The 12,388-nt window shown below is 44.2% G+C and overlaps 1 protein-coding gene across 1 annotated transcript; it reads left to right on the top strand.

Moving 5' to 3' along the window:
• The first annotated feature begins 698 nt into the window (after window positions 1–698).
• Window positions 699–10,858, top strand: LOC132579192 (L-serine dehydratase/L-threonine deaminase-like). The gene is made up of 7 exons (XM_060249418.1): window positions 699–856; window positions 3,647–3,686; window positions 4,345–4,484; window positions 5,000–5,091; window positions 5,497–5,724; window positions 8,642–8,766; window positions 10,335–10,858. Exons 1-7 carry the CDS (start codon window positions 704–706, stop codon window positions 10,541–10,543), a joined length of 987 nt encoding a protein of 328 aa, XP_060105401.1. The 5' UTR covers window positions 699–703; the 3' UTR covers window positions 10,544–10,858.
• Window positions 10,859–12,388: the final 1,530 nt, after the last annotated feature.

Raw genomic sequence — 12,388 nt, 5'->3', positions numbered from 1 at the left:
GTCAACACCATATCTGGCTCAAGTATGTCTCTTGCTCTTTGTTGGGGCTACTTCAAGATGCTTGGGGGCGGGGGGGGTCACAGGTCTTGAAGTAGTCCCAAAGGAGGTGAGGGCAGGATTGCCACCGCTGGTTTCTCTCACAGCTTTGATGGTCTGAATTTCTTTCATCAAGGAAGAGCTCTCTTCTTTCATATGTATATGTGCTTTGTGTGTGTGTGTGCGCGCGCGCGCGTGCATGCAGCTGGAAGTCATGGCAACCTCTGGTGACTGACCCCTACTGGGGGCCCAAGGGATGTTCAGGCAGATGACTGAATAAAGCCTGCCCTGACCTCTCACCTCTGGTATTCCAAGTAGGTCTCCTATCCAAGTACTTGCCAGAGTTGACCCTGCTTAGCTTCTGAGATCCGACAAGATCAAGCTTGCCTAGGTTTGGCAAAGCGTGTCAAGGAAGAGCTCTTTTGACAAAATAATGGACTTCAAATACCAGGAAAATGTAATATTCACACAACAGAATGTCTTCCTTGAGGGAAGAAACCTATGAAAGTTTAATAATGAATAGAAAATTGTTGCATGAGAGAATGGCCCAAATTATGTGACATTGAAAATCCAAGTATCTCACAAACTGCCAGCAATATTGTATTTTTTCTCCCTCCCTCCAGTTATTTGGATCTAGCAATCACCTTTCTACCCCCGGCTTTCTACCATGTCCACCACCAAGAGTCTCCACATCAACACTCCTCTGAGAGAAAGCATCCCGCTCTCCAAAGTGGCTGGCACCAAGGTCTACTTGAAGCTGGACAATGCTCAGCCCACTGGCTCTTTTAAGATACGTGGCATCGGGCATTTTTGTAAAACGGTAGGAAGAGGGGAAATTTACATGGGTTGTAGGGGACCAGGTATCTGTTGACAGGGAAGAAAGCTTGAGCATGAAGAGTATTGTCTCCACCACAAACTTATACCAGTTCCAAATCTGTGCAACTGCCATGGCTCTTTCCCAAAGAATCTTGGGAGCTGTAGTCCTATGAATGAGTTTGAATTCTCTAACAGAATTCCAACACCTCATCCCAAAGGGCATTTCCGCAACATTCTTAAGAGAAGGCAGGAGAATAAAAAACAGCTTGAAACTGATTCCAAAGTGATCTATATTTGTAGCGTAGATATCCTCAAGGATGTCACCTACTTCTGAGGAAGCATGTCCCAAGATGCACCTGGATTTGCCCTTCAGCTCTCAGAGGTATGAAATCAGGAACTTATTGTGGGACAATCTGTATATTGTTGAGGTATCTTCAGGACATTATGCTATGCTGATTAATGTTTCTAATATCAGATAAAGGAAATGAGCTCATTTAGCTACTGTTAAATATCTCATATACCTAATAAGGCGTGGCTATATGATCAATTCTGTATTCCACATGATGCTTCCAAAATAAGTGAAACAAAATTTTGGAAAATTATACTTTCTACAAACATGTGACTGAATTTACAGTGGTTTATCACTCAAAGAATATTCGTAGGCAGAGTTTAGTGATGGGGTTTTGTTTTTTTAAGACTGCTTATTATCAGGATGGGTTGGATAGCAGTAGAAAAGAGTAAGAGTCTTGTAGCACCTTAAAGACTAACATAATTTGTGGCAGGGCATGAGCTTTTGTGAATCACTACTCACTTCTTCAGAGACAAGTATAAAAGATAAGAATCTCACTACAAGGATCTGTAGTGAGCAGTGACTCACGAAAGCTCATACCCTACCACAAATTTTGTTAGTCTTTAAGGAGCTACTGGACTCTGATTATTATGTTATGCTCAAGGAAATGCATACTCCCATGCTGACGATGTTGCAATGATGCACCCAGGCAATCAGGACTTTGCACCAAGAAAGCTGGATTCCATGATCCACATAAACTATACAAATTGAATAAACGTGCATAATTTTTTTCCTGCTTAATTCATTCTACATTTTTTGCAATTGGGTGTAATTTGTGCTGGTTCTGCAAAGTTCCTCACTAGAGCTAACACAGAGTCCCACCTCCAGCGGCTAGAAATCTCTCCTTGCCTTCTGCTTTCTCTATTCTGAGATTTCAATGGGCAATGAATCTTGCTTCTAAAAAGAAGCTGAAATCTGCAGTCTGTACAAAAACAAATCCTAAACCAGGGGTGTCAAATATGCAGCCTGGGGACCGAATCAGACTCCCCAAGGGTTCCTATCAGGCCCCTGAGCAATTGGCTTTCATCTGCTTCCTTCTCCCTCTTGCTTCCTTCTGCATCACAGCTTGCTTTGCCAGGCTTGCTCAATCACGCAGGAGCTACAGAGCAAAGCCTCTATTCTCTCCATTGGTTGAGGAGAGGAAGGGGAGAGGAATAGCTTCCTCTGCCAGGCTCTCTCAATCACACCGTAGAACTACTGTGCCAAACCTCTCTTCTTTCTGTTGGGTGAGGGGTTTTTTTCCCTCCTTGTCCCCTGGGAAAGGAAGGAAAGAGCCAGAGCTTCCTTTGCTCAGTTCCCTAGATCGTACAGGAGAGATACAAAGATAGCACCTTTAAGACCAACAAGTGCTGATGTTTTAAGCATGTTTTAAGTTTTTAAAAATCTTTAATTGTGTTTGTCTGTGTCCTTTATGATGATTATATCTCTACTACCTGGCAATTACATTTTATGATCCAGCCCTCATAACAAACGAGTTTGACACACCTGTAAGCCTTTTCTTCATTCTACCAAAAGTATAGCAAATACATTATGGGCCCTGTTTATACTCAATGCGGGCCAATTTTATTATCTTTGCTGTTGCTGGTTCCCCCAAAACAAAACTTCACATAAGGAGAGACTCAGACTAGATGAGTCTGGGCCAGTAACTGTGCCCCTACCTTACCAGCCTCTCATTGTTGTTGTGAAGATGAAATAACTCCTCTTTTTAGAGTTCGTTGAGGCAAGGACAGAAGACAAGAGTGACACTGAACTCGAAGCCAGTTCTCAAGGCCCTGGGAGACCTCCAATGACTTCTTGCTTGTCCATCTGCACATACAAGCCTAATCCTTTGGGGAGAGCTAATCCCACAGCCACTACCATTATCCATGGAGATAGCTGAAGAAGCCATTTTATTTATTTATTTATTTTATTCGATTTTTAGCTCACCCTTCCCATAGAACAGGCTCAGAGTGGGTTACATCATGTTAGTATGTCTGTAGCAGCAGAAAAGAGTAAGGGTCCAGTAGTACCTTAAAGACTTTTTAAAAAATGTGGAAGGGTATGAACTTTCATGAGTCATTGCTCACTTCTTCATGACTCACAAAAGCTCATATCCTACCACAAATTTTGTTAGTCTTTGAGGGGCGACAGAACTCTTACTCTTTTCTAGCATCATCCAGAAGCTGAGAGCAGGGCACTGCAGTCTTCAGCCCTCTGTTGCACAGTGTTGAGAACCAGAGGTAAATAGTGGGCTCTCTTGGGGCCTCAGCGTCTGTCCAGTACTGTTGACCCCTGGCACTAGATGAAATAGTGTCAAGTGTGGAAATGTTGACATCTTAGCTAGGCTATAATATGGGCTGGCATGAAGAGTCCGTCAGTCTTGTGGGAAGAATATTCAAGTTAGCCTTGAGCTGCCTGCTGAAGGTAGCTCTTGTTCACTTGTTCTTTTTCATTTTGCCTTCACAGTGGGCTGAACGGGGCTGCAAGCGCTTCGTGTGCTCCTCAGGTAAGGGTAGGCTTGCCAATGCTGAGTTCGAAAACACCTGATGATTTGGGGGTGGAGCCTGAGGAGGGTGGGGTTTGGGGAGGGGAGGGACTTCAATTCAGTATAATGCCATGGAGTCCACCTTCCAAAGTGGCGATCAGTTGTAATCAGTGTTCCCTCTAAGCTGAGTTTGCGTGAGTTAGCTCACGGATTTTTAGCCTCCAGCTCACACATTTTAGTCTTAGCTCGGGAAGGATGACCCCAGAGCACACTAATTTATGCAGTAGCTCACAACTTTAATGCCAGTAGCTCACAATTTTAATGCAAATTAGCTCACAAAGTAGCTCACAAAATAGAATTTTTGCTCACAAGACTCTGCAGTTTAGAGGGAACATTGGCTGTAATACCAGGAAATCTCCAGCCACCATCTGGAGATTTATAACTGTAGGTAAAAGACTTTCTGTGGATACCCCAGAGCTCTGGAGATAGAGGGGAAGACATTACCAGCTGTGGCTCATCCATGCCATCCCCTGTTGTGCATCCATTCAACACCGTTCTAGGACTCTTTGCACATCTGTCTCTCTCACAGGCATGTTCTTGTATGTAGGGAGAAGACAGGCAGGGGGAACTGTCTTCATGAGGTCTAGTGTCATGTGATGCTCAACAGCCTTCCTTGCAGGGGGAAATGCTGGCCTTGCAGCTGCTTACACTGCCAGAAGGCTGGGCATCCCAGCCACCATCTTCGTCCCCACTTCCACACCAGCCTTCACCATAGAGCGTCTGAAAGATGAGGGGAGCACAGTGTGCATTGTGGGAGAGGTAGGTATCTAGGAAGGAGGGAGGGGACCAAAGAGACCTCTCAATTTGCTTTTCCTGAAGGATAGGAATAGGGTTGGCAGCTCTATGTTGGAAAAACCTGGATATTTTGTGGGTGGAGCCTGCAGCACAGTTTGGCGGGGGGGGGGGGCAACTTCAGTGATGTATAATGCTATAGAGGCTATCTTCTAAAGAAGCCATTTCCAGGCAAACTGATCTCTGTCACCTGGAGATCAGTTGTAATCCCAGGAGATCCCCAGCCACCACCTGAAGGCTAGCAACCTTAGTGATCACAGCTAAGCACAGATGGCCTTCCCCTGCATATGAGCCTAATGAAAGAGTTTCCAGGGTTTGGCAGGAAGATATAGGATGCAGCATCCTTGCTGCACCTAAGCAGGGCTGGGCCAGATTTGTACCTGGGTGGAAGACTTAACAGTTCTGTGTATGCAGCTTTAATGTTTCAAGGAAGGTGGGGATAGACATGCACAAGTACCTACATCAATTTTACTTCTCCCCAGATGTTGGATGAGAGCATTGAACAAGCCAAGGAGCTTGTGAAGAACAACCCCGGATGGGTCTATGTGCCCCCCTTCGATGACCCTCTCATTTGGTATGTAGCCTAAAAGAACCCAAATTGGCAAGAAATATATTTTTTTTTAAAAAAAAATATCTTTCAAGCCAGCATGTATTACACATCTTTCTTTTAAAAAAGAAATTAATATTGTCCTAGTTAACACACACAAAGCCTGCACTTGTTTCTGGACTGCATCATCTGAAACAAGTGCACACCCTTATATCCCTCTTGAATGCCATTTTGTAAAACTTTAGGACCATGGCTAATAAAACATGCTATACCCAGGAAACAGCCCTTTTTTGATCAAGTGACGTTCTCTTGATGTGTAATTTGAAGAATCTGGCACCTGTCCTTGTTCTAGCATTCTTCCCTCGTTAGAGTCGTTACTCCATTCTCTGTGGTTCTGATATACTGAACCTCTGGCCTCTGTTCTCCCAACAGGGAAGGGCACAAGTCCCTGGTCAAAGAGTTAAAAGAACAGATGGAATCCATGCCTGGAGCTCTGGCTCTCTCTGTAGGAGGAGGAGGGATGCTGTGTGGGGTGATACAGGGACTCCGAGAGGTGGGCTGGGCCAATGTACCTATTATTGCCCTGGAGACCAAAGGAGCCCACAGCCTAAATGCTGCCATGACATCTGGGAAGCTGGTGACACTTCCAGAAATTACTAGGTGAGCGTGGGACACAGGTTTGTGTGGCAGGTACACAGAACATTGTTCAACTTTGGGACAGAAACTGAGAGCCAGTTTGGTGTAGTGGTTATGTGCGCAAGCTCTTATCTGGGAGAACCGGGTTTGATTCCCCACTTCTCACATGCACCTGCTGGTGTGACCTTGGGTTGGTCACAAGTTCTCACAGAGCTGTTCTTCTCCAGAGCAGTTCCTGTCAGAGCTCTCTCAGCCCCACCTACCTTACAGGGTATGGTAAGGGGAAGGGGAAGGAGATTGTAAGCTGCTCGGAGACTTCTTCGTGTAATGAAGGGCAGGGTATAAATCCAATCTCCTGCTCCTCTTCTTTCTTGTACAACTGGCATTATGACCATTGGTGTGGGTTCTTGTCACACTTGTCTGTACTCAGGCACTGCTTAGAAGACTTGAATGGAGCCCCCATAGTGCCAGTTATTATAGATAATGTAATACCTGCTGTTTGCCATTTGATTAGAGTCGCCAATTTCCAGGTGAGAACTGATCTCCAGACTACAGATCAATTCCTCTGGAGAAGGGGCTGCTTTGGGTGGTGGGCTCTGTGGCATTGTAGCCCACTGAGGTCCCTCCCCTCCTCAGTCTTCAGGAATTTCCCAACCTGGAGTTGGCAACTTACATTTGGCCCTGCCTGCTCAAAGGACCAGTCCCTTCTGCACGCCAACAAAATTCTGAAAATATTTTTTTCATAAAATACTTCATCAAAATACTTTGTAAAATACTTCATTCATTCTGCAATGTTATACCCACAAGAAAGAACTTTTGAGCAGTAGGGACTTTTCTCACAATGCTTTTAAAAAATAAATACAATTGATATTAATTTGGTGACTTCATAGAACCCATGAACACAGGAAGCTGAATTATATAGTCAGATTGTTTCTGTCTACCCTGATTAGCAAAACCTCTTCAGAGTATCAAGTAGAGATCTCTCACATTTCCTGCCTCCTGATCATTTTAACGGACATTGTCAGGGATTGTGCCTAATACTTCTGCATACCAAGCTGTTCTGCCACTAAGTCCCAGCCTTACCCAAACATTAGATATTATCTCTTTTGGTCTGGATCTTGTCCAATGTACCTGTCAACTTGCGGCCATCACCATTCTTCTAAGGCTTTTTTCTCAAATTGTTTTTGTCCATCTGTTTGATCTCACAGAGCATTTCTGAAAATGTATAAAACCACTCATTTGCAGAGGACTTGGTGGCAGCTTTCTGATACCTAACACAGAAACAACCCCCTTGTGACATTCAAGGCAGAATCACATGGCATTAAGAACACAGGACTGCTGCTGAAAATGACAGTCCTGTGTCAGATTCACTTTTCCCACTTCATAACGTCTATTTGTGTTCTGAAAAGTTTTGTGCTAGGCATTTCACCACCTGTGCCACTTTCAGCCAATTGTGGAGGATGGCAGAGGGAGATACAGCACAATCATATCTGGATATGAGGCAGGAGTCCATATGTTTGCCAATCAGGGATTCCTCATTCCTTGTCTGAAGAAGTGTGCATGCACACGAAAGCTTATGTTTTGAATAAAACTAAGTTGGTCTTAAAGGTGCAATTGACTCCTATTTTGTTCTACTACTTCAGACCAATGCAGCTGCCTATTTGGATCAATCAGCTCACCAGTAGTGATCTTTTTTTTTTAAATTGGCCAAATGCTCACACCCTTCTTCTGAGCCTTGATGCATATAGGAGGGGAAGTTCCCCAGCAGTCATAATGAGTCTTGCAGTTGCTGTGGAGAAAGGACAGGGATGATGCTGATGACACAAACAAATTTTGGCTGTCTACCAAGACCAATTGAAAACTTGGGTCCCCTGGCCCAGGGTAAGTTGAGCTAAATGCTAAAGGGGTGAGGAAAAATAATTTCATTCCAGGCTGCTAGTTTTTGCAACAGCCCTGTGTTCTTTGCAGGAGGCATCCAAGTAAATTTAAAGTTACCACTTGGTAAGTGGTATCCGAGTAGTTGCCCTCTGGTATATTCCTAATGCACCGTCTTTCACATAGCTGTTCCAAAAGGTCATATGGCACCATTAACTTCCAGCACATTCCATACCTCACTAATTTCCATATTTCTACATGCAAATCTCCAGCCCAGGCTGTGCATACTTCATGCTAAAAATATCCAGATTAGGCAATCCTATATGATAAATACAAAGGACATTTGGATGTAATGGCATATTTTGTAATTATGCATCAGCTGAATGCAACAGAGCAACAGAGAGATCTGTAGAGTGCTTATAAACACTTTGATCTGATTTTTAAAACTATTGTGCTGGTTTTTTTAGAATAGTCAATGCTGTAAACTGTCTCTGGTAGACATGGGGTATAAAGATTTCAAATAAATAAAGCCATGTACACACATACAGAGAGAGATTTGTCAAGTACTGGCTCATAAGGATTAAACAGGTAAAGGTAGTCCCCTGTGCAAGCACCAGTCATTTCTGACTCTGGGGTGACATTGCATCACATTTTCTTGGCAGACTTTTTTACAGGGTGGTTTGCCACTGCCTTCCCTAGTCATCTACACTTTCCCCCCAGCAAGCTGGGTACTCATTTTACCAACCTTGGAAGGATGGAAGGCTGAGTCAGCCTTGAGCCAGCTATCTGAACCCAGCTTCCGCCGGGATGGAACTCAGGTCATGAGCAGAAAGTGGACTGCAGTACTGCAGGGCTGCTTTATAAGGATTAGAAACTTGCTTTTTAAAGCAGCAACTGTTGAGACTCCCAAGATGCTGATCTATTTTGTTTTATTTTAGCTACACACACCATTTTACTTGAAAGGGCAGCATTAGGTAGTGGCATGTGGACCACCCAAGCAGAAATTTCAAAAACAAAAAAACAGATGTGGTCAGCTGACAACTTTCTTCTTTCCGTATGGATTCAGTGTTGCTAAAACCCTTGGGGCGAAGACCGTAGGAGCAGAAGCTCTGAAGCTGGCTCAGGAGTACCCTGTTTTTTCAGAAATCATCACAGATCAAGAGGCAGTGGCGGCTGTTGAGAAGTTTGTGGGTATGTTGTATGCCTCCTAGCACACTGTTTGCACTAAATACTTGTTTAGTAGTGGTAATGGTAGCAATAGAAACAGGAAATATTCACCTTTTCTCACATGGCCAAAAGAAAGGCCTACTTGGAACCCTTTCAAATATTATCTGTTGATTTGGATTTAAATGCACTATAGACTGAAGGCTCAAAGCAAGCTATATGGTAATGGACAACTAAATTCATGGAGAATAGAGTGGAATAGATACTAAAACACCAAAAGTATAACCTACCACAAATTCAAGATGAAAACCCTACCAAACTGCAAGACACAGGGATGTGTGTTCCAGTTGATGAACAGGTGCAATGAATAGAGTACATTTTTAGCCACAGATTAAAATTTAGTCACTCATCAATGTTACTTCAAAATGCTCTTGCATTTATTTATTTCACCTATGTTCTGCCTTTCTCCCCAATGGAGATCCAAAGCAGCTTACATCATTGTCCTCTCCTCTTGTTTTATCCTCACAACAACCCTGTGAGGTAGGTTAGACTGAGACAGTGAATGGCCCAAGGTTACCCAGTGAGCTTCCATGGCACAAGTGGGAATTTGAACCTGGGTCTCCCAGATCCTGGTCAGGGACTGTTAATTACAATACCACACTGGCAGGTGAGGATATGACTCACTGGGGATGACAGGCTGAAGTTAGTGCCCGCTTGCTGCTCTGATTCTTGCAAATGCTGGACTAGGTGAATCTTGATTTAACTTACTAAAGCAATTCTTATTTCCAATCACTTCCCTTGAGAAATGCCAAATGCGCATTCTTGCTTTGTAAATTTAAAATACAGCAGAGGATTAAGGGGACTGTAGCAACGACGAGCACCATGCAAGGCTGATAGCATCTGACCACTGTTTTAAAGGAACTGGCACTATTGAGGTTGCTAGGTTCAAATGCAAAGGTGCCACACATGGACTTAAAATGTCCATAGGCAACTGTCACTTCCTGGCTCATTCCTTCAGTGTTACTAGTCTCTTCTACACTGCCATCTGCAAGGCAAAACAGAAGAGCACTGCTGGATCAGATCAAAAGCCCAACTAGGCTTTTGTCCTGTGTCCCACAATGGTCAGCCAGCTGCCTCCCAGGAATCCCGTAAGCTGGACCTAAAAGCCGCCATTTTTCCCAGTTGTTTGCCCCAGAGTACATGGTATTTGGTGCACCCCTGCAACTAACAGCTGTTGGATTTATCTAATCCCCTTTTAAAGCTATCCAACCCAGTAGCAATCACCACATTTGGTGACATACTACTCCAGTCAGGGGTGGGCAAAGGGACTGATGAAGCAACAGCCCAGGAGGCAGAGCAGGTGTGCATTCACTCACCCACAGCTGTCCTGATGTTCCCTGCAGCAAACGCATAAAGCTGGCATGCATTGCTAGGCACTTGGGTGTTCAGCAATATTTCAGCACAAGCTGGCCTGTACAGTTTCTGGACTGTGGACAAAAAAGGGACAAAGAGGTGCTGAATTTGATCCCACGCTTCTCCCTGACAGCATCAAGCAGTGGCATAACCAGCCCCTCTTCCTCTCATTTCCATTACAGATGATGAGAAAATCCTGGTGGAACCTGCCTGTGGGGCAGCCTTGACAGCCGTCTACAATGGAGTAGCCCAGAGGCTGAAAGAAGAGGGCAAGCTCAGTCCCCAGCTGGACTCCTTGGTAGTTATTGTGTGCGGTGGCAACAACATCACATTGGCACAGCTGCAGCGCCTGAAGGAGCAACTGAGCATCCAGAACATCATGGCAGCTTAGACAGAGTGGGCTGTAACTGAATGGAGCTCTTTGTCACTAAGGTGGAGAGGGACACACCTCACACGGAGCTCCAGGCAACATTTGTGTTTTAGCTGTGGTGCTTTAAGCACTTATCTCCTGGCATGATGGGAAAAAACATGGGCTTATTAAAACTCATATATCTTCACCTCCACTTCCTCCCAAGATCTGTGACACACACAGGTGGGAGAGCAGGAACAAAACTAAGGGAAACAATAACTTATGCCCCCTCACCTCAGGACTTGGCTGAATCACCAGCAGGTAAGAATCATGGGATCTCTGGTTCAATCCCAGTTTAAAAAATCTTAGGGTATTGAAGAAGAAGAAGATATTGGATTTATATCCCGCCCTCCACTCCGAAGAGTCTCAGAGCGGCTCACAATCTCCTTTACCTTCCTCCCCCACAACAGACACCCTGTGAGGTGGGTGGGGCTGGAGAGGGCTCTCACAGCAGCTGCCCTTTCAAGGACAACCTCTGCCAGAGCTATGGCTGACCCAAGGCCATTCCAGCAGGTGCAAGTGGAGGAGTGGGGAATCAAACCCGGTTCTCCCAGATAAGAGTCCGCACACTTAACCACTACACCAAACTATGAGAGCAGTGATCAGCTTCCAAGTATATTTTCCGTTTGTGAGGCCTCTTTGTGGATAAGAACTGTGGCATGGGGGAGAGGGGGAATAAATTTTGCCTCTGGTATCGTTTTGCTGGCCTCAAATGCTCCTCCTCCAGGAATCAATTATTTTGCCCCACTGAAGGAAACATAGAAGCTCCTTGATATGTTTTCTCTCAGCTTTACTATTTTTATTTATAATAAAGTTTTTAGTGGGGAATATCTTTCCTTGATCAAAAGGTGCTTCATTGGTTTCACTTAATCTGTTCATCAGCAAAAAAAACACATTTTCCAAAGGAACTGTGTTTTGAACAGAGCAAAGGTCCAAAACTGTCTTTGCCCATTGACCCACAGAAGACGAGGGTGGAGTTTCTCTCTTAGGGTGTTTTTACACTGACAGTTTGTGACTCTCTATCGCCACATTGGAAACTCACCTTTTAGTACATTACCTAATGTTCTCACAACTGTTTTGCATCGTTGTTGCCCAAAGCATCTACATTTATTTCGGTGAGAGATGCATTTTGGAGCTGCTGCTGCAACTCTAGTTTCTCGACACTAGTTTTGATCTGGTGTTTTCTCTACAGGCATCAAACTTGTATTGTAGAAGTTTTCATGGGTTTTAAAAGACTCCTCCAAAAGCCACAAGGTGCAGTAATTTACATGAGAACTGACAACACTTGAAATTTTTACATATCATTGCTTGCCTCATCTAGTAATTTAAATTTGTATTGTTTTTGCAGTGTTGACACGATTTCCAAGCAATCATATACATTTAACTAAACACTGGTATTCCGGCTGCCCTCTGATCAGAGACCCCCCCTCAAGTAGAAACACTTAAATGTAAAAGGAAAATAATTAAAGCAGAACTGTGGCAGGCGATTTGAAGATTCTAAAACTCTGGATCAAACTGAATGTAAAAACACCCTTAGGTACCTTCACTGCTGTTACCCTCACTTCTGTCTATTGCATTTTGACCCCACCTTCCTTCAAAACTCTCAGGGTGCACCCAAAATCTTGCCCTCCCTCATGTTTGGGAGGACCTGTGACTCAGTGGAAGAGCTTCTGCTTTGCATGCAGAAGTCTCTGGTTCAATCCCCAGCATCTCCAGTTCAAAGCAGTTAAAGAGCATGAGGCATGAATGATTCTTGGGATCAGGGGCCATAGAAGGAGAATCCTAGAAATCATTTTCTGCATCAGCCTTTCTGCATCAGCCAAAGTC

This window comes from Heteronotia binoei, chromosome 11, assembly GCF_032191835.1.
Source record: "Heteronotia binoei isolate CCM8104 ecotype False Entrance Well chromosome 11, APGP_CSIRO_Hbin_v1, whole genome shotgun sequence".
NCBI classification, from domain to species: Eukaryota; Metazoa; Chordata; class Lepidosauria; order Squamata; family Gekkonidae; genus Heteronotia; species Heteronotia binoei.
Note: the sequence above shows the minus strand (reverse complement) of the source record. Positions and strands in the feature narration are given on the sequence as shown.

Excerpts from the sequence above, each read along its gene's own strand:
- LOC132579192 (XM_060249418.1), top strand. The coding sequence starts at position 704 with ATGTCCACCACCAAGAGTCTCCACATCAACACTCCTCTGAGAGAAAGC. Across the intron at positions 4,485-4,999 it reads CAGTGTGCATTGTGGGAGAG|ATGTTGGATGAGAGCATTGA; the intron begins GTAGGTATCTAG and ends ACTTCTCCCCAG. Across the intron at positions 5,092-5,496 it reads TTCGATGACCCTCTCATTTG|GGAAGGGCACAAGTCCCTGG; the intron begins GTATGTAGCCTA and ends TTCTCCCAACAG.